We start from the raw sequence: 25,558 nt of genomic DNA on the forward strand, positions 1-25,558 counted from the left end.
CACTGAAAAATTAGAGGAGGTGGACTTGCTAGGCCGAGAATCAGGCTGAATGCGTGAACTAAGTGGAAGTGACGTCCTTTTCCACGTCTTTCCTGTGGCCTGTGGGAGCCCAGGGCAGATCTGCAAGCCTCAGACGGTGACACAGCCAGGGACAGGTCTGTTCTTTGTGGGTTTGCTGAGGCAAAGACTTCTAAGTATTGCTTGTGGGTTGTGTGGAAGGGAAGCCAGCCAGACCCTGCTCAACCAGAACATCCGAGTCAACACAGGGGTCTACACAGGGGTCTCCTAGGAGGCTGAAGCCAACTGGAAAGACACAGCAGGAATCTCCCCACCTACACAAATGTCCGGAAGCTACCAGCCTACTTTGGACATCTGCTCTGCTCCAGAAGCACGCATGCCAGGTGACAGCTGCCCAGTCACCCTGTTTCTACTGCCACCAACTTCTCATCTTCACACTTACTGCAACTTCTGAGAGACCTCGGAGAGCAGTGACGCGTGCGAGCGGGAATAAAGCAGGCGAGCAGCAAGCAACGCTCTCCTCTTCCCCAGCAGAGGTCGCTCAGGTGGAGGTCAAAGTGAGGTCAGGGAGGAGAGGGTTCACTGCTTGGGATACCACAGTGAACCAGACTTTTAACCACTTTTCCCAAATAGAACACCAGGTATTTATTACCTGGCAGCAACAGCAGAGTCTGTGAGAACTGTGTGCAGTTTTTTTTTTTTTTTAAAGATCTATTTTATTTACTTGAAAGGCAGAATTCTAGAGAGATATAGAGATAGAGATAGAGATAGAGACAGAGAGAGACAGAGAGAGACAAAAAGAGAGAGCCTTCCGTCCATTGTTTCACAATCCACCCGATCCTAATGCCTGGAACTGAGTGATGCAGAAGCCAGGAGCCAGGAACTCCATCCTCCGCATGAGTGACAGGACCCAAGCACTGGGCCATCATCTGCTGCTTTCCCAGGAGCATTCGCAGGGAGCTGCACTGGAAGGGGAACAGCTGAGACTGGAACCAGCACTCATAAGGGACGCTGGCATTGCAGGAGGTGGCTTAACCTGCTGTGCCACGACTCCCTCCCCAAGAACTGTATGTGATTTTTATACAGATCAAGGAGAGAACAAGTTGAGAGACTAAGTTTGAAAAAGCATATACAAGAAAGTTGTTGCTTCTTACAATGAAAAAGTGCCATTTACACAGTGAACTCGTTCCATAGCCACCAATGCATTAAGGACAAGTAGTTAGAAGCACTCTAAACTCTTCTTCAGTTACCATTTAGATATATCCTGCTGCATAATGCGATCCCACTTGAAACCCACTGGAATGGTGGTTACTGAAAAACGGAAAATAGCATGTGTTGACAAAGATGTAGAGAAGCTGTCATCTTTGCTGGTGGGCACATGGAACAGTACAGCTGCTGTGGAAAACAACATGGCAGTTCCCCCCAAAATTAAACAAAGAACTAATGCATGATCCAAGTATCTTCTGGGGACCCAGCCACAAGAATGGAAACAGGGACTCAATTATGTGTACGTTCACGTTTATGACAGCTAAACTCACAAGAGGCAAAAGGCAGAAACCGCCCAAATGTGCATCAGTGGATGAATGGATGAACATAATGTGGTGCATCCATGAAATGGAATATTATTCTGCCCTCAGAAGGAAGTCCTGTCACATGCTACACCATGGATGAACCTTGAAGATATTATGCTAAATGGAATAATCCAGACGTAAGTAAACACATACTGCATGACTTCACTTGGAGGAAGTTCCTACAGTAGTCAAATTCACAGGAATAGCAAACAGAAAGGAGGGAATGCAGAGTTACTGCTTCATGGGTAGAGTGTCAGTTGGGAAGACAGCTACATGTCAATGACCAAAATGGTAAATTTTAGTTTATACATATTTTTCCACAACTTGTAAAACTCCTGTAAAGGGCATAAAATAGCACTGGAGGGGAATGCTAACAAAAAAGCAATGGACTAAATCTCGAACTGGCATGGAATTATGAATCTCTATCCTTTCTTATTCCCCTCTCCGCTTTCAGAGATTGGTAGACCATTTACAGCTCAGTGTGAAAAACCAAGGAGGACTCAATTTCCGAAAGTTGCCTTAGGGAGATCACTACCTAAGATGACAAGCAAGGCTGATAAAAACTCACATTGAAAAAACAAACAGGCAGCCAAAGCAGGATTAGATTTGTGGGAGACAGGGTTTTGTGTTACTTATATACCCATCATACACACAGTGACCAGCACACTGTGTCCAGTTCTCACCACTGGGGGCCGGCGCTGTGGTGTAGCCAGCTGAGCCTCTCCAACACCGGCATTCCATAAGGGCGCTGCTTCAAGACAGGGCTGCGGCACTTCTCATCCAGCTCCCTGCTAACATCCCGGGGAAGGCAGAGGAAGCTGTCCCAAGTCTTTGGACCCCTGTACCCATGTGGGAGCCTAGAAGTAGCTTTGGGCTCCTGGCTTGGGCCTGGCCCAGCCCTGGCCACTGTTGAGGCCATCTGGGGAGTGAACCAGCAAACGGAAAATCTCTCTCTGTGTGTGTCTCTCCTCCTCTCTTTGTAACTCTGTCTTCCAAATAAATAAAAAATCTTAAAAAAAAAATTAGTTCTCATCATAAATCACTCTCAAATTCAATCTCCTGTTTTCTTACAGTGCCAGTACTCTCATGTAGGACTGACTGACCTCCTAAGTGAAATAACAGGATTGGTTCTTTCTCAATGACTCTCTTCCTGATCTCCCCTTTAAGTACCTCAGCCCCTCTTGTATTCCAAGGACACATGAACCTTCTCCAAGAGTATCTTCCTAGATGCTGCTTTCCTCTGCCATGGGCTCCAGTGATGCCACCATTGCTGATGGGGTAGCACAGGCACTTTAACTCCCAGTGCCACAACCTGGCTCTTCCAGCACTTCATATGTGTGCTTTCCAAACCACTTCCCATTTCACAAATGCTTTTCCAAACATCATCTGATACTTTTGCCTGATACCCCTTACCATTTTAAGTGGCTAAGAGTTCCCCAGAGATAAATGAAAAATAAAAGAGAACAATGGGGTTGGTGCTGTGGTGTAGCGGGTAAAGCCGCGCCTGCAGTGCCAGCATCCCATATGGGTGCTGGTTCAAGACACAGCTGCTCCACTTCTGATCCAGCTCCCTGCTGTATCAAGCCTGAGAAAGCAGTGGAGGATGGCCTAAGTCCTTGGGTCCCTGCACCCTCATGGGAGACCCAGAAGAAGCTCCTGGCTCCTGGCTTCAGATCGGCCCAGCTCCAACTGTTGTGGCCATCTGGAGAGTGAACCAGCAGATGAAGGACCTTTCTCTTTCTGCCTCTGCCTCTCCCTCTGTCCCTCTGTAACTCTGCCTTGTAAATAAATAAATAAATCTAAAAAAAAAGGGGGGGGGGGGGGACAATGGGCCAAAAGTTCTTAAAAAGCAAGCAAGGTGGCCAGAGCTTCTCTACTACCTGCCATCTTCTCCCTTTGTTTCCCACCTCCATCCTTCTTCTTCCACCCACTATCCACAATGCAACCAAAAATCGTCGCTCTCTCTAAGTAAGCTGCAATTCTGGTTATGCCACCACTTCCCTGATGAAAGCTCTTGCATGGGTCCCCACAGGCCCCAACACAAAGCAGAGTCCATGCTGCACAATTAACAAGGCTCTGCATGATTCGGCTCCTACCTGGCTCACTCTGGATCATCCCTCCCCAAGGTACTCTGTGGCAGCAAAAATGCTGCAACCCAGACCGGCAGCATCAGTATTAGCTGCAGAGATCTGGCCCAGACCTACAAACCAGAGAGGACTCTGCAGGTGAGGCCAATGATCTGTGCTTCAACAAACCCCACTGATGCTGAGCGCACATGGAAGTTTGTGCAACACTGGTCTAAAGCACGGATGAGAGGTAAAGTGCTATTTAAAAAACTCCGATGGGGAAAATGGAAAAGGCCTACAGCAGAGCGCAGAAATGCACACACTCTGGAGTCAGGCTGCCGGGTAAAAGTTTCTGCTCAGCTTCCACCTAGCTTTGTGATCACAGGGAAGTCACTTGGCTTGTCTCAACACAGCGTAATGCTCTTTAATAGCCCAGAACCCAGAGCAAAACAGCTTCATTTAAAATCCTGACTCCACCTCTTACCAGCAGTCTGACCTCTGAGGCTCAGCTGCCTGACTTACTGAAGCATACATAACAGTACCTGTATCACATGTTGCTGTGAAGATGAAAGGACTTCACACACGCACTGTCGTTAAACCAAATCTGATGCATAGTGGCACTGCACTTATTATCACTAGAATTGTTATGAATTCACAGATACCATACTGTACTCTGGAAACAGTCAACACTGAATGCCTGTAGAAAGTAAATAAAACATTCCCTCTCATGGGGTAACTTTTTTTTTGAAAGGCTGTATTTCTTTTTTTAAGATTTAGTTATTTATTTGAAAGTTAGAGTTATACACAAAGAGAGAAGGAGAGGCAGAGAGAGAGAGAGAAAGAGAGAAAGAGGGAGAGGGAGGTCTTCCACCCGCTGGTTCATTCCCCAATTGGCCAGAATGGCAGGCGCTGTGCTGATCTGAAGCCAGGAGCCAGGAGCCAGGAGCTTCTTCTGGTCTCCCACACGGGTGCAGGAGCCTAAGGACTTGGACCATCTTCCAGTGCTTCCCAGGCCATAGCAGAGAGCTGGATCCGAAGTGGAGCAGCCAAATGTCGAACAGGCGCCCATATGGGATGCCCGCACTGCAGGTGGCGGCTTTACGTGCTACGCCACAGCGCTGGCCCCAGGAGTAACATTTTTATTAGAAGGAAATAACTACTTAGAGAGCATTAACCTGATGAAGTTACCTCTTCCAAAAAATCAAGGGCACTGCCTTACAGGTCATTTATTCCAGACACATTAATGCACTTCTGAAGAAAAGAATTTACAAGAGTGAAAAGATACTGACCAGGGCAGACATTTGGCATGGCACTTAAGACGCCAGCTGTGACAGCAGCATCCCATATCAGTGTCTGGGTTTGAGTCCCAGCTTCCTGCTGATATACTCCCTGGGAGATGGCAGGTTCAAGTCATTGAGTTCCTGCCAGCCACAAGGGAGACTCAACTGAGTTCCTAGTTCCTGGCTTCAACCTGGCCCAGTTCCAGCTGTTGTGGGCATCTGGGGGGTAAGCCAGCAGATTAAAAAAAAAAAAAAACTCTGTCTTGGGGCCTGCGCCATGGCTCACTTGGTTAATCCTCTGCCTGTGGCACCAGCATCCCATATTGGTACCAGGTTCTAGACCTGGTTGCTCCTCACCCAGTCCAGCTCTCTGCTGTGGTCTTTGAGGGCAGTGGAGGATAGCCCAAGTGCTCGGGCCCCTGCACCTGCATGGGAGACCAAAAAGAAGCACCTGGCTCCTGGCTTCGGATCGGTGCAGCCCCAGCCGTAGCGACCATTTGGGGAGTGAACCAATGGAAGGAAGACCTACCTTTATGTCTCTGTCTATAACTCTACCTGTCAAAAAAACAAACAAACAAAAAAACCTCTGTCTTAAATAAAACGAAAATTTTTTTTTAAAAAAGAGATTTACTGAACATTATTCCTATACTACAGAAAATATTTCTAGCAATTATTCTAAACACATATCCAGTATTAATTTAGCTACAAACACCACATGGAACAGTGCCATCATGACATCCATCTGCAGTCAGTGAAAAGGAAGCTGAAAGTATCATGATGCAAAAATTTGGGTAGTACGACTTTGTCTCTCTTTCTTCATACTACTAAGAAGTCATACTCCTTCTTCCTGACCAAAACACAGCAATATCTGTGCCAGACATACCTGGCACATGGTACATACTATTGACCATAAACAAGTGTAACAAAAAACACAGTTTTTGAAGACATAATAATAAACAAATCTAAGAGATGGGAAATTGTATAGTGGTATTCCTTTCAAGGGTGTCCAAGAGTCTCAGCTCATAATTTATACAGTTAGGAAGTTACAAAATACAGGATAGATGGCTTCTCAGCATTTTGGTTAAGATCAAGTGAAAACGCAGGATACGATATAGCGTTAGAAGAAGATATGAGAATCAAATGTTATACATGGGGGCCGGCGCTATGGCAAGGCAGGTAAACCCACTGTCTGCAATGCCGGCATCCCATATGGGCGTTGGTTTGAGACCTGGCTGCTCCACTTCCGATCCAGCTATGGCCTGGGAAAGCAGTGGAAGATGGCCCAAGCCCTTGGGCTCCTGCACCTGCATGGGAGACCCAGAAATCTCCTGGCGCCTGGCTTCGGATCGGCACAGCTCTGGTCACTGCAGCCAACTGGGGAGTGAACCAGTTGATGGAAGACATCTCTCTCAGCTTCTCCTACTCTCTCTATGTAACAATGACTTTCAAATAATAAATAAATAAATCTTTTAAAAATGTTATACATGGTGGCAAATCACAAAACCATATTCAGAATAAAGGGCTCATTACTGAGAGATCAAAATTCCATTTTCTTTTTTTTTTTTTTCAGCATTTATTTTATTTAGTTGAAAGGCAGAGAGACACACAGAGAGGTATATGCCATCCACTGGTTCATTCCCCAGATGCCTGCAACAGTCAGGGCTGAGTCAAGCAGAGGCCAGGAGCCAGGCACTCCATCTGGGTATCCCATGTGGGTGGCAGGAACCCATGTACTTGGACCATCATCCACTGGCTCCCAGACACATTAGCAGGAAGCTGGATCAGAAGCGCAATAGTCATCCTTGCACCAGGCACTCTGATATGGGATGAGGATGCCCCAAATGACCGCTTCACCTGCTATGCATGACACCTACCCTAGGAGAGTGCGAGGCTTCCTAGAAGCAGAGAGAACGAAAGAAAATGAGCCTGGCTGGCAAATGACTTCAGGCATCAAATATCTGTCGCACATGCTGGAATCCTCTGCCCTCAATCCCCGCAGGCACAGGTGTGCCCTGGGAATGGAGTAGTGTGTGTGTCTGGGACTTTTCCAGCTTTTTTTTTTTTCTTCTTCTTTTTTAAAGTCTGAGCCACTTTTATTTGTTCTTGAATCTGTGCCAAATACAGAAAGTGTAAGTTTTTTAATATTTATTTATTTTTGAAAGTCAGATTTACAGAGAAAGAGTGAGAGACAGAGATAGAGAGACAGACAGAGAGAGAGGCAGAGAGAGAGAGACAGAGAGCGATCTTCCATCCGCTGGTTCATTCCTGAGTTGGTCACAACCTCCAGGGCTGGGCCAGGAGCCAAGAGCTTCATCCAGGTCTCCCACATGGGTGGCAGGGGCCCAAGTACTTGGGCTATCTTCCACTGCTTTTCCTAGGCCATTAGCAGGGAACTGGAATGGAAGTCAAATAGCCGGGACCGAACCGGCACCCACATGGGATGCTGGCGTCACAGGCAGTGGTTTTACCTGCCAAGCCACAATGCTGGCCCTATTTCTCTAGTTTTAAAAATCAGTTTCCCATGTTAAATTGAATTAAGAGAATGCAAAAGAAAAAAAAATAAAATGAGCATTTAATGTGATAATTTTTATTTGTGTGATATAGCCTCAATTTTCTCTCTCACCCCCCCCCCCCTTTTTTTTTTCCTGGTACCGAAACCTCACCAGTGAGGTGAAGTGAAGGAATTTTGGCAGAATCTCTTTTTATAGCTTTGAACTTTACAATGGAGGTCACAGATTACAAAGAACAGTCTATCAACTTTAGATTTCCAGGTATCTTGTCAATCAAAGACATTTTATATTGGGGGGAAGAGGGAAAGAAAGGTTAACAAGTTACGATAACTGGATTTCTGAAAGGCATTAGGTTGCTATGGAAAGTTAACCTGAATGTCTCATGTCTCTGCCAACCTAACACTATATAGCAAAGGAAGGTAACGAAGAAAACTGCATCTTACAACTGAAAATGCACAGTGGCAAAGAAAACTGTCAATCTTCTCATATTTTTAGAAAAGCATGCAGGATTCTTTATTTACAACAAAGCAGAACACAATAATCTTCTTAGATTGCCTAAAAATTAAAAACGAGGAACTAATCCTTATTAAGACTTAATCCAATATCCTCTAAGATGCAGGAGAAATGTTTTCAAGTAGAAAATACACACGATGAATAACACAGCTTTTCTTTATGATGTCTGTACGTGTGGGGCACACAGGGACTGACAGGGATTGTGAACCTGACAAAGCCTTGTGAGTAAGTCTTTGGAAATTTACCTGTACAGTCCTCTCAGTGCCGTCAACGTTGACAGACAACAAGGGCGAAGCCAGGTTCCACGTACTGGTCACATTTAGTTTCGACCCATCAACTTCCACCTGTTGTGACACCAAATAAGACCGTTACCGTGAAGGAAGACGGAAAACTGATCTCAAGTTCATGGCTGCATACAAAGCAGCAGCCACTTGAAACAGATGGCTCCCAAACAACCTGTCATGTTTACTGCTCCAGCCATGAGAGACAGGTCCAACCACAGAGTCTTCCGAGCCGTCTCTGGGGAGAGGTGAAGGACCCGTGAACAGCTGCCTCTGGGTACTGCGGTTTCAAGTGATTTCCAGTGAGTAACAAACAGCCTTCCAACTCTAAACCTATCTGGACATGCTACATTTACTGCAATTAGACACGTAATGCAAATAAATGCCAGTGACATTTTGCAACCCACACAACAGGCCTTGCATATAATATCCTCTCCAAGGACCAAGGAAGAACTTTTTTTGTGCTCATTTTAATGAAGGACTATGCATTGTTATCTTAATTAAACAGAGGCTTTAATTAGGCAAAATTCTTTGGTGTTGAGGATCAAAAGTCCATTCAAACTTTGCAAAGTTTGTCATTTTTGGTCAATAATAAATAACTAACTTCATCAAGTCATCATTCAGAAAGATGAAAAAAAAAACTCATAATCTTTCAACACGAATATTCCTAAGAGAAAAAACTTAATTTCTAAACAAATAACATAAAAGCAATTGAAAGAAAAAAAACAAAGATAATTTAAAATAGAAAGTACTACCAGTTCTTTCTTTTTACTCACTGATGGTTCTTCCCTAATACATGAGAGGCAAGAAAAAAAACCAAAAATACAATAACACTATTACTTTGAAGTCTCAAGCAGACAACCTAACAAAGGGATAATTAAGTTCATTCAAGTTTCAAAATAAACGTGTAGCACAGCCCAGATATACAAGGGTACTTCAAAAAACTTCATGGAAAACGGAATTAAAAGGTCAGTTTATTCGGGTGTAAAAGAAAAAACAACTTGAAATCCATGTCCAGTTTGCTTACACTCTGCATTTTCCATAAACATTTTGAAGGACTCACATATGATCCCCAACAATCCCCTCACTGTCACTTAATTCTCTCACCAGACACTCATGAAAACGACGTTTCAGCCCCAGCTGTTTTCTCTTCTGCTGGACCCTTGGGGACAAGTGGGGGGGGGGGGGGGCACGGGACGGTAATGGAGGAAGACTGGCGAAAATGTTCTGAAGTCTGTTCCTGGGACATAAGTCAGGGGAGGTTATGGGCATCTAATAAAGCCCACCACTAGGGACACGGTGTTCCTCTATGGGAGCCACAGTGGCTGCAGATGATCCCAGGGCAGCACGGCAGGAATCCAGTGGGATGATGAGTGGGTGTGTGACTGCAGGCAAAGACTAGGAACTGTGGGGCAGCAGACCACTCCATGTCCTCAGTACCCACGGCATGACTCAGCGGACGGCAGTCACCTGTCCAGGCCCTACCAGCAAAGAACTCCCAGGGCAGCCCCGAGGCTGAGTTTTCCTTCTCCCTATCCCGCTCCTGGAGCAGGTCTCACCACCATTTCTCGAGGCCCCTCTCACCAAGCACCCAGCCCCCACCCTTCACTGGAAGCTGGGGACAGGGGAAGAAACCTGACACACTGTGTTACCTGAAAGAGACTATTTAAGCCCAAAGAGGCCAAGGTCTTGTGTGTTTACCCATAAGTTTCTCCGCTTGAGCCCCTCACCCCCTGCAAAGGTAGGGGACTTAGGAGGAAGTTACTAGTGATAGAAAATAAAGGAGTTATATATTCTTGTATACCTGATAAGCAATGGATGAACATCTGCAACTTCACTATACAACCAGAGCAAAGAAGCTGTCATAACTACACAGCTGATGGACATAAATTTCATAGTTCATGCTAATCATAAACTGTGAAACATTTCTGCAAACACTGAGTGAGGGAAGGCTAAAAGCCACTGCGTGCCTTTTCACATCCTCTCCAGTATGCAGATTCTCCAGGATATGCTACTCTGAACAACAGCAATGCTGATTCCACTCATGTTATCATTAGATGAGCAAAGTCGAGAGGTCAAGGTAAGCCCCAGGAGAGGCGGACAGTGTCCCTTCGATCTGCAGTTTAACACCATGGAGGGTGGAGGCAGACTGAATGGAATTCTTGTTGCCTTATTCTGTCGTTTATCCTGCTTCCACCCAGCTCATCATCCAAGGGCAAGCAAAGGAGCAGATGCAGAAACAATACAGATGCAGGTCTCAGGTACACACTGAGACCTGACAGAAAGAATCACCCCACCTTTTCTATGCCAACAACCAATACAAGATGAACTCTAGGGCAGAAGGAACCGATGAGACTTAGAGACACCAAGGACAGCAAGCCCCGGCAACGCTGCAAGCTGCCCCGGCTTCCACCCAGCCTCACCTTCGCACAACATAAGCAATGATCAGAAAATAACCAAGACTGCATCTTTGCACACAATTTGGGGGGAAATTATATGAGAAAAAGGTAAATTAAGAGCTTATAACACAAGAAGAACTACTCAAAGAAACACAGGAAGAGTTCAGATAAATAATTCTCCCAAGTCTCAAAGGCAACCGTAGGAAATGTGACCCCTCTTTAAAAGAATGAGCTCAAAGAAGAAAAACAAAGGTTCAAAGAAGAGATTATACAACAACAGAAGGAAATGAAAATCAAGCTCTGGTAGAACTCAGAAAAAAACGAAGAGAAAAATAACATTATAGAGATGAAAGCCACATTCAGACAACCAAAAATAGAATAAATACAACTAAAAAGAAAGAAAGGGACACAAAGAAATCCTATTAAAAGTGGTAAAAAAAAAAGTAATATAAAACCAATGTAAAGGAAGACAACAAATATGGAGGAGGAAGAGTAGGAACAACAAGAATACACAACCATCTTTAATGAGGCTTACAGAGCACAAAGAATGTCAAGTAGTAGATATGGTAAGGCTTTTCAAAATAAATAAAATTTTGAATTTGTACACTGATGGTGTTGATGGAACTTCAAGTCTAAATAAAGAATCGTATGGGTATTTAGGCAGAAATAAGAAATTATGTACAAGAAAAGAAAAAACTTGGGCCTAATCTCCCATGAACAACAATGATAAAGAGGACCACAGAGAAATGCAGACCATATACTGAAAAACAAAAACAAATGCTCCTCAGTTTTATACCCAGCCAAGGTTCCCTTTAAGTGTGTCTTATAAATATCCTATAGCACATAAGAACTTACTGTTCTTCCTTAAAAATCAAGTATCTCTAACTCCACATATGTTGACATGAAACCAGCCCTTCCCCCAAGTACAGAAAGGTACTGATACGGTATGTGTATGATCGTTTGTTAGGAAAACAACTCTACATGTACGGCTTTAGACGCACTGATTATGGACAAAGGCGTAAACGCAGCAGGAAGGCTGAGGAAAAGTGATGCCTGGGGCTTGCTTCTCATTGAAAAGCCACTGACACTTTGTAAATTATGTTTGCTATATAAGCATTACATATTAAAAATGTTTTTAAGGAAAGAGAAGTATGAGCAGACTAGGTTTGTCTGTCTTTATAACATGTGCTGAACAGCTATGTCAGACTTTTCCCTATTAGGCTCACAATAAAGAGAAGCTGCATTTAGAGACTGGCTGCTAGTCGCTACACCGGCATCACATATGAGCATCAGTTTAAGCCCTGGCTGCTCCACTTCCAATCCAGCTCCTGCTAATGTGCCCCGGAAAGCAGAGGAAGTATTTGGGTCCAGGCACCCATGTGGAAGACTGGGATGAAGCTCTCGGCTTCGGCCCCGCACAGGCCAGTGCAGCCCCGGTCACTGGGGCCATTTGGGGAGTGAACCAGTGGGCAGCAGTTCTCTCTCCTCTCTGTAAATCTGCCTTCCAAGTAAATAAATCAATCTTTTTTTTAAAACTGTATATTTATACTCATTTCAACTCCTCTGGTTGTACATTTACTGATTTCCTCTATAACACCCAGTTTTCCAATGTGTTTTGGACACCTCTTCCTCATCTGAGAAAGAGGGACTTGAACCAGCAGTGACAGAGGCAGCTGACAGGGTGGAAGCTCTGGGCTTTTTCATGGCAGAGCCCTTTTATTGCAGATATATTTAGACAGTTAATTCCTGGCATGGCAACTACAAGAGTCTAAAGAGATTTTTGTTTTGCTCAAGCAGCTCAGTTTATGGTTAGAAATCATTAAGATTTTTCTTAAATCTTAACAAACAGTAACAGCTAACAAATTAAATCAAATTCAATGTGGGGATAAAAAGAAATATAGAACAGTGAAATGACATAATACCCAGAGGCTCAGACACATCTTACACTTCTCAATGCAGACGATGTTATCTAGACATCCCAGCACTGGGCCAGTGCTAGAGTATCAGACATCACATAAAAGTGCCTAACATTCTAGAAACCATCCGGAGGAAAGCATCTCTAATTTAGACACTAACCTAAAGATTTCACACTACATCGTTAGACCTAGGACTCAAGTGTACCAATTTAAATTGATTATAATAGTAATACTAACCTGTAGGCTTAGTAGATGACCCCAGCCCTCCTTTTTTCTTTTTTTAACCAAAACTGAAACCACAGACCTAAGAACTATTACTTCTTGCATCAAAATCAGTTCTCGGGTGGGTGTGGTGGCGTAGCATGCTAAGCCATTTGCTTGGGACACCCGCATCCCATATTAGAGTGCCAATTTGAGTCCTGGTTCCTCAGCTTTTGATCTAGCCTCTTAGGAAGGTAGCAAATGATGGACCAAGTATTTGGGTCCCTGCCAGCCATGTGGGAAACTAGATGTTCTTGGCTCTTGACTTTGAGCTGGTTGGGGGGCATTTAGAGAGTAAATGAGCAGATGCAAGATTCCCTCTCCCTCTCTCCCTCTCTCCCTCTCTCCCCCTCTCCTTCTGTGTGTATGTATGTGTGTGTGTGACACATTCAAGTAAATAAATCTTTTGGAGAAAAAAAAAAACATATTCTTTCCGTCACTTATATCTGAAAACTCTTCTGCTTCTTGATTTGTCTCTTTTAAGGTAAGAAGTTTCCACTGCGGGCTGGCGCTGTGGCACAGCAGCACCAGCATCCCATATGTGTGCTGGTTTGAGTCCCGGCTGCTCTACTTCCAACTAGCTCGCTGCTAATGGCCTGGGAAAAGCAGCATAAGATGGCCCAAGTGCTTGGCCCCTGCATCCACATGGGAGGCCTGAAGGAAGCTCCTGGATCCTGGCTTTGGATCAGCCATTTAGGGAGTAAACCAGCAGATGGAAGACTGCTCTCTCTCTTTCTCTCTGCCTCTGCCTCTGCCTCTCTGTAACTCTACCTTTCAAATAATAAATAAATCTTAAAAAAAAAAAAAAAGAAGACTGAGGGCCCAGCATTGTGGCACAGCAGGTAAAGTGCTGCCTGCATTGCCAGCATTCCATGCGGGCATCAGTTTTGAGTCCCGGCTGCTCCACTTCCGATTCAGATCCCTGCTAATGTGTCGGGGAAAGCAGCGGCTAATGGCCCAAGTGTTTGGGCCCCCGTACCCATGTGGGAAACCCAGAAGAAGCTCCTGGTTCCTAGGTTAGGATTGGCCCAGCTCTGGCCACTGCAGCCATTTGGAGAAAGATCAGCAGGTGGAAGATCTCTCTGTGTGTTTCTCCCTCCCTCTCTCTATAACTCTGCCTTTCAACTAAACAAATGAATCATTTTTAAAAAGTGACTAAATCAAATGCAATAAAAGTAGGTGACCAGGTCCAGAGCACTGGCAGCACAGAGACAGGGGTATTCAGAAGTGATTTCAGGTCGGGGAAGGAAAGTGGGATGAGCACAAGCCTGGGCAGCACTGGACGCTGGGCTGCCGCCAGGACACACAGAGCAGGATGTCACCCTGCCCGGGAATGTGACCTCCTGCAGCCATGCTCAGGGAGAGCCAAGCCCGAGTTCTCCTCAGTTGGGTGAGGGGTGAAGACATCGAGGGTACTCGCACGTGAGCCACTTTAACAGTAGGCCAGGGTCTGCGAGTTGGAGAAAGGGCAAACCAACAGAGCAGGGCCTGTGATGGGGAAGGCCCAGGGACCAGTGGGGGCAGGGAGGGGTACAGAGGCAGAGTGTGAAGAGGGGAGAGACCCAGGGACTGAGGAGGGGAGGGAGGGAGGTGACTGAAAGTGAGTTTCCGAGCACAAGGAGTTGGCCAGAGAGGGAAACAGGGGCCTACAGCAACATTAGGAGAAGAGCAGCGTCTCACATCCCACCTCTGGGGTCACGCAGCTGACAGAAACGGTGGAACGTTCGGGAACAGGCTGAGACAGGGGAGTCTGCTGGTCACAAAGCAGGCGGAGCCAGCGGCCACAGGGAAGGACTGAGGCGGCGGAGAGGTTCCACAGTGGAGCAGAGCAAACGGATGTAGGAACAAATGGAGGACGGAGGCCCTCGCCGGCTTTGCCCAGCACCACTGCTGCCTCCTTAGCCCAGCGTCTTGCTCTCACCCCGCGACCACCCCCAGTCACGAGCCACCCCCTGCCCCACAGACGCTTCTGCTCCATCTGCTTCTCCACTCTCCTGCCCCAACAATCTCGTGTAAACATGAAAACGACCATCTACAAAAACAGAGATCAAAGCGGGAAAAGCGCATATGAGGAGCAACAGGGGTGCTGCGCTTTGGGGAGGCATGAACTCCAGACAAAGGCAGCGGGCCCCACTGCCTGCTCTAAGGACATCAGTGCCCCACGGTTCTGCAGTCCCCAGGAGAGGACGTGAGCATCTGAAGGACCGGTGTCAGCATCGGATCAATCAGGCAAGGGGACGTCACGACACTCAGGTCAGCGTGCATGACGTTCCCAACACCGTCCCTGGGCTTAATCAGACACAGCTTTGGCTGAAAATTATTCATTATAAGAACTTTTATGATATTTAAAATCAGCTTAAAAACATGATTTCTTTCCATTTCAAGAAGACATTTCCTCACATTTAAAATCCACCTGTGACTTTGTAGCCACTGGGAGCATTTTACCACACTTGCAGTACACACAGTGCTGGTGCGGAGCACTTTCCAGGAGCTGTTTGGAACATTCCATTTTCCTATCTACGTCATCATAAGGGGAAAAAGTGCACACCCTAAATTAATTTGACATATGAGAGCGATTACTGACATCCTTTACCAATAAAAACAAAAAAAGCACTTCCACACAGATACCTCGTGACACGGTTCAAATATTATAGTACCTACTGGCAGTGGGAGCCTGCTGAGCAGTTTTAAAATTTTTATTCAACATCAAGAGTGCAAAGCTAACACATATTGCCAAAAGAAGTAAAACTCTGAGAAGACAGGGCTATAACACATCTTCTTTTTCTGTCATACGTAAATTCTAACTTCTCTTCTTCACATCAAATGTTAAGGAGATTAGCACTGCGCAGAGCTGTTTAAGATAAAAAAAAAAAAAAACAGCTATTCCACTATTTTAGAAAGACTTTGATCATAAATCTTGCTTCCATTTCTAAAGAGAATACAAAAAATAAAAAAGATTTGCCGATCAAGCTATAACTAATTCTCAGAAAGAAATAACTAATTCCTGCTGCTTTGATAGGCTTTCCCAGCTTATCTTAAAAATGATCAGATGGCACAAAGTAGAAAACAGCTGCCATTTTCTGATTTGATGCTCAGGGGGATAGAATCCTAAAAATGATTTACAGGAACAACTACCTTGTAATACTCCTTTAAATTCCCATGTTAAAGCCCAAGTAACAAATACTAAGCTTACCTGTGCTCATGTGCAGGAGTTGCCCACTGTGTGCCTATGCCTTGAAAGATGGTTCTAGACAAAGATGTTTATTCCTGGTTATTTTAGTTCTTCTCTCTCAAAATTGTTATTTATTTTCATTTTACTCAGAAGGCAGAGGGAGAGACAAAGATATTGATTGATTCCATCTGCTGGTTCACTCCCCAGAATCCAACAGCTGGATTGAGCGAGGCCAAAGGCAGGAGCCCAGCATTCAGTGTCAGTCCCTCAGGTTGGTGGTACAGACCCGGTACTTCAGCCACCACCTGCCGTCTCTTAGGGTGTACATTACAGGAAGCTGGAGTGAGATGCGGACCAGGACTCAAACCCACGCCTCTGACACGGACCGCAGGTGTCCCGGCAGCGTCTTCACTGCCTGCCCCTGCGAATCAGCTCTGAACTACGGCTAACGGAAAACACAATTATTAAACTGAATACCAAATAGATGAGGTACAGCATATACTCTTTATTAACAAGGAATCTGTATATCATGCAGTTGGAATGGCTGGAATATTACCATCCTCTCACATTACTGTAGTTGGCTGAATTCCACATTAGCGGATGCCGAACATGAAAAACACAAACATCCTTTGAAATTCTAAAAGCTAAGACACTGACAATAAGAAGCGCACAGTTTTCCTATCATTTGTAGGTCTAATAACCTTGCTAAATCACTTGCTTCAACGTTTATTTCTTTTTTTCTTTTTTTTTTTTTTTGACAGGTAGAGTGAGAGAGAGAGAGAGAGAGAGAGAGAGAGGTCTTCCTTCTGTTGGCTCACCCCCCAAATGGCCACCACGGCCGGTGCTGCGCCAATCCGAAGCCAGGAGACAGGTGCTTCTTCCTGCTCTCCCAGGTGGGTGCAAGGACCCAAGCACTTGGGCCATCCTCCACTGCCCTCAAAGGCCGCAGCAGAGATCTGGACCAGAAGAGGAGCAACCAGGACTAGAACCGGTGCCCATAGGGATGCTGGTGCCGCAGGCTGAGGATTAACCAAGTGAGCCACGGCACCAGCCCCTCAATGTTTATTTCTCTGATTAAATAGGATAAAACTCAAACATTTGCATGATATATAATAATAATTGTCAACATTGCAGTATGAACTGTAACAAAGTCTTATACCTTAACATAATGCAAAAAGGAAATGTTTTCTATTTACTATAATACCATTATAAAATATAGGTATGATACCTTGGTGAACTTTCATATAGAAATGAGATGATGGTTTTATGTAGACTAAAGGAGACAACCATTTTTCATGTTTTTTTTTTTTTTATCATCATTACCTTGGCAACTGTCTCATTTCTCCTCCAAAAATACATGTAATAACAACAAATATATCAAGAGGAATTACATATAACATTGGTGAAGCTCTGTCAGTCTGTCACAAAGATTATATAAAATATGCTTGTGTGGGGCCAGCACTGTGCCTGCGGTGCTGGCATCCCGTATGGTTACCGGTCCGAGTCGCAGCTGCTCCACTTCTGATCCAGCTCCCTGCTAATGTGCCTGGGAAAGCAGCAGAAGATGGCCCAAGTGCTTGGGTCCCTGTACCCATGTGGGAGACCCAGAAGTACCTGGTTCCTGGCTTTGGAATGCCCAGCTCCAGCCATTGTGGCCACTTGGGTAGGGAACTAGTGGATGGAAGATCTCTTTCTCAGTCTGTCTCTTTCTCTCCCTCTAACTCTGCTTTTCAAATAAATAAATAACCTTTTAAATACTAAAAAATAAATATACACATGCTATAAATATAATTAAATATATCTCAAAGGATGCAAAATGCAAAAACAAATTTTAGGTAGTGATTTATAGTCAGCCAGGGTGACTCTTTTCTGTTTAATTATCACCTCATTAATTGATCATTAACAACTTTAATTTTAGGTTTACAGTTTAAAATATCCTGTGATTTTGCCTACAGTTTAATTATAGTAGTAGTTTCTTTTGTATTGGTGTGACAAGGTCATTCTCTGTAGATAATATTGCAAATTATATCCACTCAATCAAAAACTCCAGGTACAGTAGGTTAATATACAGTGCGACTGAAGCTCTCTTGCCAGACGGGGTAAAATTCTGTGTCTCTGTGTAGCCCATGTGTCGTCCATAGTCAGAACACTCACATTAAGAACCTCAGCTCCACAAGCCCCCTTCTTTGCTCATGTCTCCATTTCCTCCAACAGCAAATGCATGTCCTAGGGTGGTGGGGAGGAAGACAAGCAGCAAGGACAGCACTCACAAGAACCCCTCAGTATGCATCAGTGTCGGCATCTCAGCTTAGGGACGCCACGGGCTTCTGCCACGATCAGGATTACTCTCCAACAGTTTTTCTGTCTTTTCAAACAGACCTACTTCTGTTTGTTCTTCCACAAACACCTCCTTGACTGTTTATTTTCTTATTTGACTTCTTTCCTACTAGAATCTCTTTTGCTTTTCAGATGATTTTGCCACCACAAAATTTTATTGATGCCCCTCAATGAAATTCCATGACCTAAAGTGAGGCATTTGGCCCAGTGGTAAAAGAGCCTGTGTGGTCATATCATAAATTGTATAAATGTCTTATAAACTGACATTCTTTCAAATTCATGGGACATTTAAGACTACAGACCAGTTATCTTCTAGAGTATCCCTCAATTCAAGAATATGCTTCTTCAAGATTCATGCATGTTTAGCAGGAATACCACCAAGGTGATACTGAGCTTTCCTACATTGTCAATCTGTCCCTTTGCCTGTGAGGCTATTTTATCATGGACTAAGAGGGTTTCTGACATGTATGTTCACTGTGATGTCAGTCACCAAGTGAATACATCCTTATCTATTTCTATATCCATCTATAAAACACCGTGAGTTCACACTGACACCTCAGGCTGCTTTATTTTAGCCTCGATTCATGCTATATTTGCAACTCCCTTCAAAGATGGTTGGAAAATGACTCCCATTATCCAGCTAAAAAGCTTTGCTGCTTTCTTTTTTCTCAATTTGTCCGTTATAATCTGCTACCCTAAATATATTCCACAGTAAGTCAAAGGGCATGTACTATAGAAAAAGAACATGACAGTGCCTTAACAAATAGGGTGAACCCATTTGACATTAATGTAAAATTTAGAAACAAGTTTCTTTTAGAGGAGAAAAGGAACAGTATCTTGAGTGATCGTGGATATAGTTTTGAGAATTTAAAACATAGTTAGTCCTTTGCAACTCAACAAAATAAAAAATATCAACTTAGAAGATTTCAGCATGTTACAAAATATTTTAAAAAAAGGTGTGCAAGGAGTGGTAAACAGTAAATGGCACTCACTGTGCCATTCTCTCACCTTTGTGTCTACTTTAACATGCCCATGGTTAGAAGTTAGAGAATAGATTATGAGACCAGTCCATATTGAAAGCTAATTATCGGCCGGCACTACGGCTCACTAAGCTAATCCTCCACCTTGCAGCACCGGCACACCGGGTTCTAGTCCCGGTCGGGGTGCTGGATTCTGTTCTGGTTGCTCCTCTTCCAGGCTAGCTCTCTGCTGTGGCCAGGGAGTGCAGTGGAGGATGGCCCAAGTGCTTGTGCCCTGCACCCCATGGGAGACCAGGAGAAGCACCTGGCTCCTGCCTTCGGATCAGCGTGGCGCACCAGCCATGGCGGCCATTGGAGGGTGAACCAACGGCAAAAGGAAGACCTTTCTCTCTGTCTCTCTCTCTCTCACTGTCCACTCTGCCTGTCAAAAAAAAAAAAAAAAAAAAAAAAAAAAGCTAATTATCAAGCCAATCAGGAGAAACGGGTTTACCGAATCACATCACAAGCAGAGATGACAAACCTGAGGGACTCCAAAGGACACTGCAGGCACCATCTGTTGTGTGCTCCCTCGTTCCCTCCTGTTATGCCGATGTCTCTCTAGTAGAGCTCCTCACATTCTGCCACCAACCACTAAGACAAATACAGACTCTTCCTGCTATTTCCTATCCTACTAGTCATCTCATCCAGCTAGAAGACTGGTGCAGCCACTGTGGAAGACAGTATGGAGATACCTCAGAAATCTGAATATGGACCTACCATATGACCCAGTCATCCCACTTCTGGAAATTTACCCAAATTAAAAGAAATCAGCATAGGAAAGAGCAAGCTGTACCCCCCATGTTTACTGCAGCTCAGTTCACAACAGCTAAGATATGGAATCAAACCAGATGTCTATCAACTGTTGACTGGATAAAGAAATTATGGTATATACACTGTGGGGAGCAACCCGGACTAGACTAAGTTACTGGAATTAAGACTTATTCTATGCATCTGCTCTCCCACAATATGGCACTGAGAAGGGAGAAACAGCTTCTACGCAGCTGCCTCCAGTTCAACCAATAAACTGTAGGACCTGCTCCTGATTGGAGGAGAGCAGCGTACTCGGCGTGTGGGTAGCAGAGTTGGGATTGGTGGAAGAGGACTATAAAGGAGGAGAGAGACAACATGCACCAGGAACATCTAGGAGGAACATCTATCTGAAGGAACACCTGTGCAGCCCCCGAGAAGAGCCGGCCAGCGGTGTGCCGCTCCCCCGCGGAAGTGGGGAAAGTGGCCAGGGGGAACCGCCCTTCCACGGAGGTGGAAGGGACGGTAGCCAACCCGGGAAGAACCAGCAGCAAACCCGGGGAGGGCCGAGCAGACAAAAGAACAGCACAGGGTCCTGTGTTGCTCCTCCATGAAGAGGGGGAGCGACAATACACACTATGGAGTACTACTCAGCTGTAGAAAAAAAAAGAAATCCTGTCTTTTGCAACCAAATGGATGCAACTGGAATCCATTAAACTTAGTGAAATAAGCCAGTCCCCAAAAGACAGATACCATATTTTCCCTGATCCAAAATAACTAATAGAGTACCTAAAATGTAATATATTGGACTGAAATGGACATTTTGAGATTTGATGATTCTTTATAGCCTTTGTCTCTTCTGTTGAGGAATAGTGTTTTTACTATTCATACTATTTGAACTCTTTTACTTAGTGTAGGGTTAACTTTATGGTCATTAATTAAACTGAAAATAAATCTTTGTAAAAACTCAGAGTGGGAATGGAAGAAGGAGAGGAATGAAGGTGGGAGGGAGGGTAGGGGGGAAGGATCACTGTGCTCCTAAATCTGTGTACATGAAATGCATGAAGTTTATATACTTTAACAGAAAAAAAATGAGAAAAACCAAGAGTGTCAGCTGTGACACAGCTAATGAGGATGATGTCACACCTCCCTGGACAGAAAAATCATCACTGGATTAGTCCCAACATCCCCCAGTGAAAGGCCAAGTTCATGAAGGTGGGCTGACACCTGTCCTTCAAGAAGAGCTTAGCACTGTGCATCAATCTCACAGACACACAGATCTTTGATAAGTATCTACTGCCCTAAAATAACAGTGACCTAATTCAGTTACACAGTGTTGAGGCTCAGAGTACAGCTGTGGCACGCAGAATGCCTAGAATCAAACGAGAACCAAGGTGTCTAGACCCCATCCCCTGCTCCTCTTTCCCTCCCAAAGCATAGAAAAGGGGTGTTCTAGAAAGGTCCCCACCATCCTTACGATGCTGAATTGCAGACCTCACCACCAAGCTGGCCTAAATCAGCTTCAACTAAATTGAAGCTGAGCAGCTGAACCAAAGCGAGCAAAGAAGAGGACTATGACCTACAGATGACACCCTGAAACAAAGCTGTGGCTCTCACTGTTGATAACACCTATATTTAAGAATACATATTCACTTGCAATAGCAGATTTCAGTTACATAAAGACTTCATTAAGCCTTTTATACTGCAAAACCTACACAAAATCTATGTGGAAATAAATGTTCCATAACCCACTCACAGGTACAAATCCATGTGTGATTAAAATAGCTCATTTAAGCAGCCAGCGCTGTGGTATAGCAGGTAAAGCCACCGCCTGCAGTGCCAGCATTCCATATGGGCACCGGTTCTAGTCCCAGCTGCTCCACTTCCAATCCAGCTCTCTGCTATGGCCTGGAAAAAAAGTAGGAGATGGCCCAAGTCCTTGGGCCCCTGCACCCATGTGGGAGACCCAGAAGAAGTTCCTGGCTTCTGGCTTTGGATCAGCACAGCTCCAGCTGTTGCGGCCATCTGGGAAGTGAACTGGCAGATAGAAGACTCTCTTGTTCTCTGCCTCTGCCTCTCTGTAATTCTGCCTTTCAAATAAATAAATAAATAAATCTTTTTTTTAAAAAAAGTCTAAGTCACCAGACTTCGAGCTCAGCCCCTTAGGTGATTAGCATTTCTGGAAAAAAAATTAGCTCATTTAAAGAGAAGCAGACAATAACAAAATTACTTAAAATTTTATCCCATTTCTAGGGTTTCACTTTCATGACCATAAAAATAAAACTATCCATTCAAGTTGTAAGATAAATCCTTTTAATTTTGATGACTGGAACAAAGTAAGGCTACTCTAATATTTGTAAAATGTGTTCCCAAACTGAAAGAATAAGACTGGCACTTTTCCAGGAGTCTTGAAAAAGAACATGGCTAACATACATCAGTTCTGGTAGGAGTTACCAGATATAACACAAAGACAATAGCCAAACTGAAAGCTAACAAGGAAAGGCATGAATGGAAAATGACTATGCATAGTACAAGGAATTAATGAGTAAGCTACATTCATTCTTGAAGACCTCCAGAGGTACAAATTGTAAAAAGAGTAGTGATATCATTTGGTATATTTTATTTACTTATTAAACTATTAAAAAATCTTAAATATTTCAACTAATGCCACTGTGAGATATGAAAATGATCGAATCTAATTGATTCTCAGAAAAGACAAAATTTATAGAAAACAATAGTTTAAAAAGTTACATTGGTTTCTTCACATCCTGAATAAATTCTAAAAAGTTGACAATCACTTATGCTAACTCTCAAGAGGTCTTGGGTCAACAGCACAGTACAGAACATGCATTATGACTCCCTGGGTAATGTGCAGCAGACAGAAAAGCAGGGTCCAGAAACTGTTCTCAGCTCTTAGCTTCCAAGACAAAACCTCTAGGAAACCTTTCTCCTTCAGTACCTCTTTGCCAACAGGAAGGAACCTGTGACAAAAGGAAACCGTCTCAGCTCTACTTTTTAACACAGGCAATTCTAAATTATTGAGGAGGGTGCAGCAGGTGATCAAACACATAGAAATAGGGGTAGACTTTGTGGCATAACAAGTTAAGCTGCCACTTGGTACATCCACATTCCATATCATAGAGCTGGCTCAAGTCCAGGCTCCTCCGCTCGTGATCCAGCTCCTTGCTACAGTGCCTGGGAGGCAGCAGATGACGGCTCTAGTTCTGGGGTCCCTGCCACCCATGCAGGAGACCTGGATAGAGTTCCTGGCTCCCAGCTTCAGCCTGGTCCAGCCCTGGATGTTGCAGACATTTGGGGGAAGAACCACAGATAGATGAGGTCACACTTTCTCTCTGTCATATTGCCTTTCAAATAAATAAATTTCTTTGAAAGGCAGAGTAAACAGAGAGAGAGAGAGAGAGAAAGGAGAGACACACAGAGAGATCTCCCATACACTGGTTTACTCCCCAAATGGCTGCAACAGCCAGAGCTGGGACAGTCCATAGCCAGGAGCTTCTTCAGGATCTCCCACGTGGGTGCAGGGCCCTAAAGACTTGGGCCATCTTCTGCTGCTTTCCCAGGTGCATTAGCAGGGCGGTGAATCAAAAGTGGGGCAGCTAGGACTTGAACTGGTGCCCATATGGGATGCTGGCACTGCATACCATAGCTTTAACCTAACGTTGAGCCACAGCACTGGCCCCTAAATAAATAAATCTTTTTTAAAAAAAAGTCTAGAAATGCCTACATGAGCAAACATAAGCTAAACCTTGCCTAGCTCACCTAAAGAAATGTCTTTTAGAAAATATTTCTGTTTAAGAAAAATATATCACTTTTGGCCGGCACCGTGGCTCAATAGGCTAATCCTCTACCTTGCGGTGCTGGCACACCAGGTTCTAGTCCTGGTCGGGGCGCCGGATTCTGTCCCAGTTGCCCCTCTTCCAGGCCGGCTCTCTGCTGTGGCCAGGGAGTGCAGTGGAGGATGGCCCGAGGAGAGGAGAGGAGAGGAGAGGAGAGGGGAGGGGAGGAGAGGAGAGGAGGGGAGGAGGGGAGGAGGGGAGGAGGGGAGGAGGGGAGGAGGGGAGGAGGGGAGGAGGGGAGGCGGGGAGGCGGGGAGGCGGGGAGGAGGAAAGAAAGAAAGAAAGAAAGAGAGAAAGAGAGAGAGAAAGAAAGAGAGAGAGAGAGAGAAAGAAAGAAAGAAAGAACGAAAGAAAGAAAGAAAGATCACTTCTAATAAAAAGAACAAGAGCAATCACTACATACTACCTGAAGTGACTGAAAGGCGGTCTACACAATGACTAACACTTCCAACCTAACAGCCAGTCCTTCTGATGAAGGCAGAGTCTTTAGAAATCTCCCATTAAAATCCACACCGCAGGCTGGCACTGCGGCACAGTGGGTTGAGCCACCTGTTCATGCCAGTATCTCCTATGGGTGCCAGTTCACATCCCAGCTGCTCCACTTCCCATCCAGCTCCCTGCTAATGCACCTGGGAATGTAGTGGAAGAAGGCCCAAGTGCCTGGGTCCCTGCACCCACATAGACTTAGATGGAGCTCCTGGTCTGGCCTCAGCCATTGTGGCCATTTGGGGAATAAATCAGTAGACAAAATCAATCTCTCTCCCTCCCTCCCTCTCCCTCTCCCGCTCCCTTTCTCTCTCTCTCTTTCTCTTCCTTCCTCCCTCCCTCCCTCCCTCCCTCTGTCTTCCAAATAAATAAGTTTTCAGAAAATTTTTAGAAGCTAACACTATGGCAGAGTGGGTAAAGCTGCCTCCTGCAGCTCTCACACCCCATGAGTGCTAGCTGGAGTTCCAGTTGCTCCACTTCGGATCCAGCTCCCTGCTAAACAGCCTAGGAAAAGCAGTGGAGGATGGCTCAAATGCTTGGGCTCCTGCCACCCACATGGGAGACCCAGATGAAATTTCTGGCTCCTGGCTTCGGACTGGCCCAGCCCTGAACACTGCCGCCATCTGGGGAGTAAGCCAGCAGAGGGAACACCTCTGTGTTCCTCCCCATCTCTCTCTATAACTGAGTTTCAAATAAATAAATAAAAATATTTTTAAAAAATTTTAAGTTAAAAAAATCTTCACTGCCTAGAAATCTACTCATTTATACAGGAACACACTGATTAATTTACTGGGTTATGTAGCTCTCAATGTAGGTGGATAATTTTTTGAACAAGATTTATTTATTTATGTATTTATTTGAAAGGCAGAGTAACAGAGAGAGACAGACAGACAGACAGACAGTGACAGAAATAAGAGATCTTCCATCTGCTGATTCATTCCCCAAATAACTGTAACAGCCAGAGCTGGGCCAGATCAAAGCCAGGAGCCAGGACCTCCACCCAGGTCTTGTGGGTGGCAAGGGCCCGAGTCCTGGGCCATCATCCACAGGCTCTCCAGGTGTGTTAGCAGGAAGCTGAATCAGATGTGAGCAGCGGGGACACCAACTGGTGCTCTGATATGGGAG

The 25,558-nt window shown here is 44.8% G+C and overlaps 1 protein-coding gene across 16 annotated transcripts in view; it reads right to left on the reverse strand.

Moving 5' to 3' along the window:
• The window catches only part of PCCA (propionyl-CoA carboxylase subunit alpha), a 438,870-nt gene that overhangs the window by 97,360 nt on the left and 315,952 nt on the right, over window positions 1–25,558 (reverse strand). For 11 of the 16 annotated variants that reach the window (XM_051850469.2, XM_008260152.4, XM_051850466.2 and 8 more), the window contains one exon: window positions 8,204–8,302. The exons of the other annotated variants lie outside the window; for them this stretch is intronic. In XM_051850469.2, coding sequence (XP_051706429.1) covers window positions 8,204–8,302 — 99 coding nt within the window. The remainder of the gene's footprint in view (window positions 1–8,203; window positions 8,303–25,558) is intronic. 16 annotated transcript variants of the gene reach the window in all.

Source organism: Oryctolagus cuniculus, chromosome 9 (assembly GCF_964237555.1).
Source record: "Oryctolagus cuniculus chromosome 9, mOryCun1.1, whole genome shotgun sequence".
Taxonomy (NCBI): Eukaryota; Metazoa; Chordata; class Mammalia; order Lagomorpha; family Leporidae; genus Oryctolagus; species Oryctolagus cuniculus.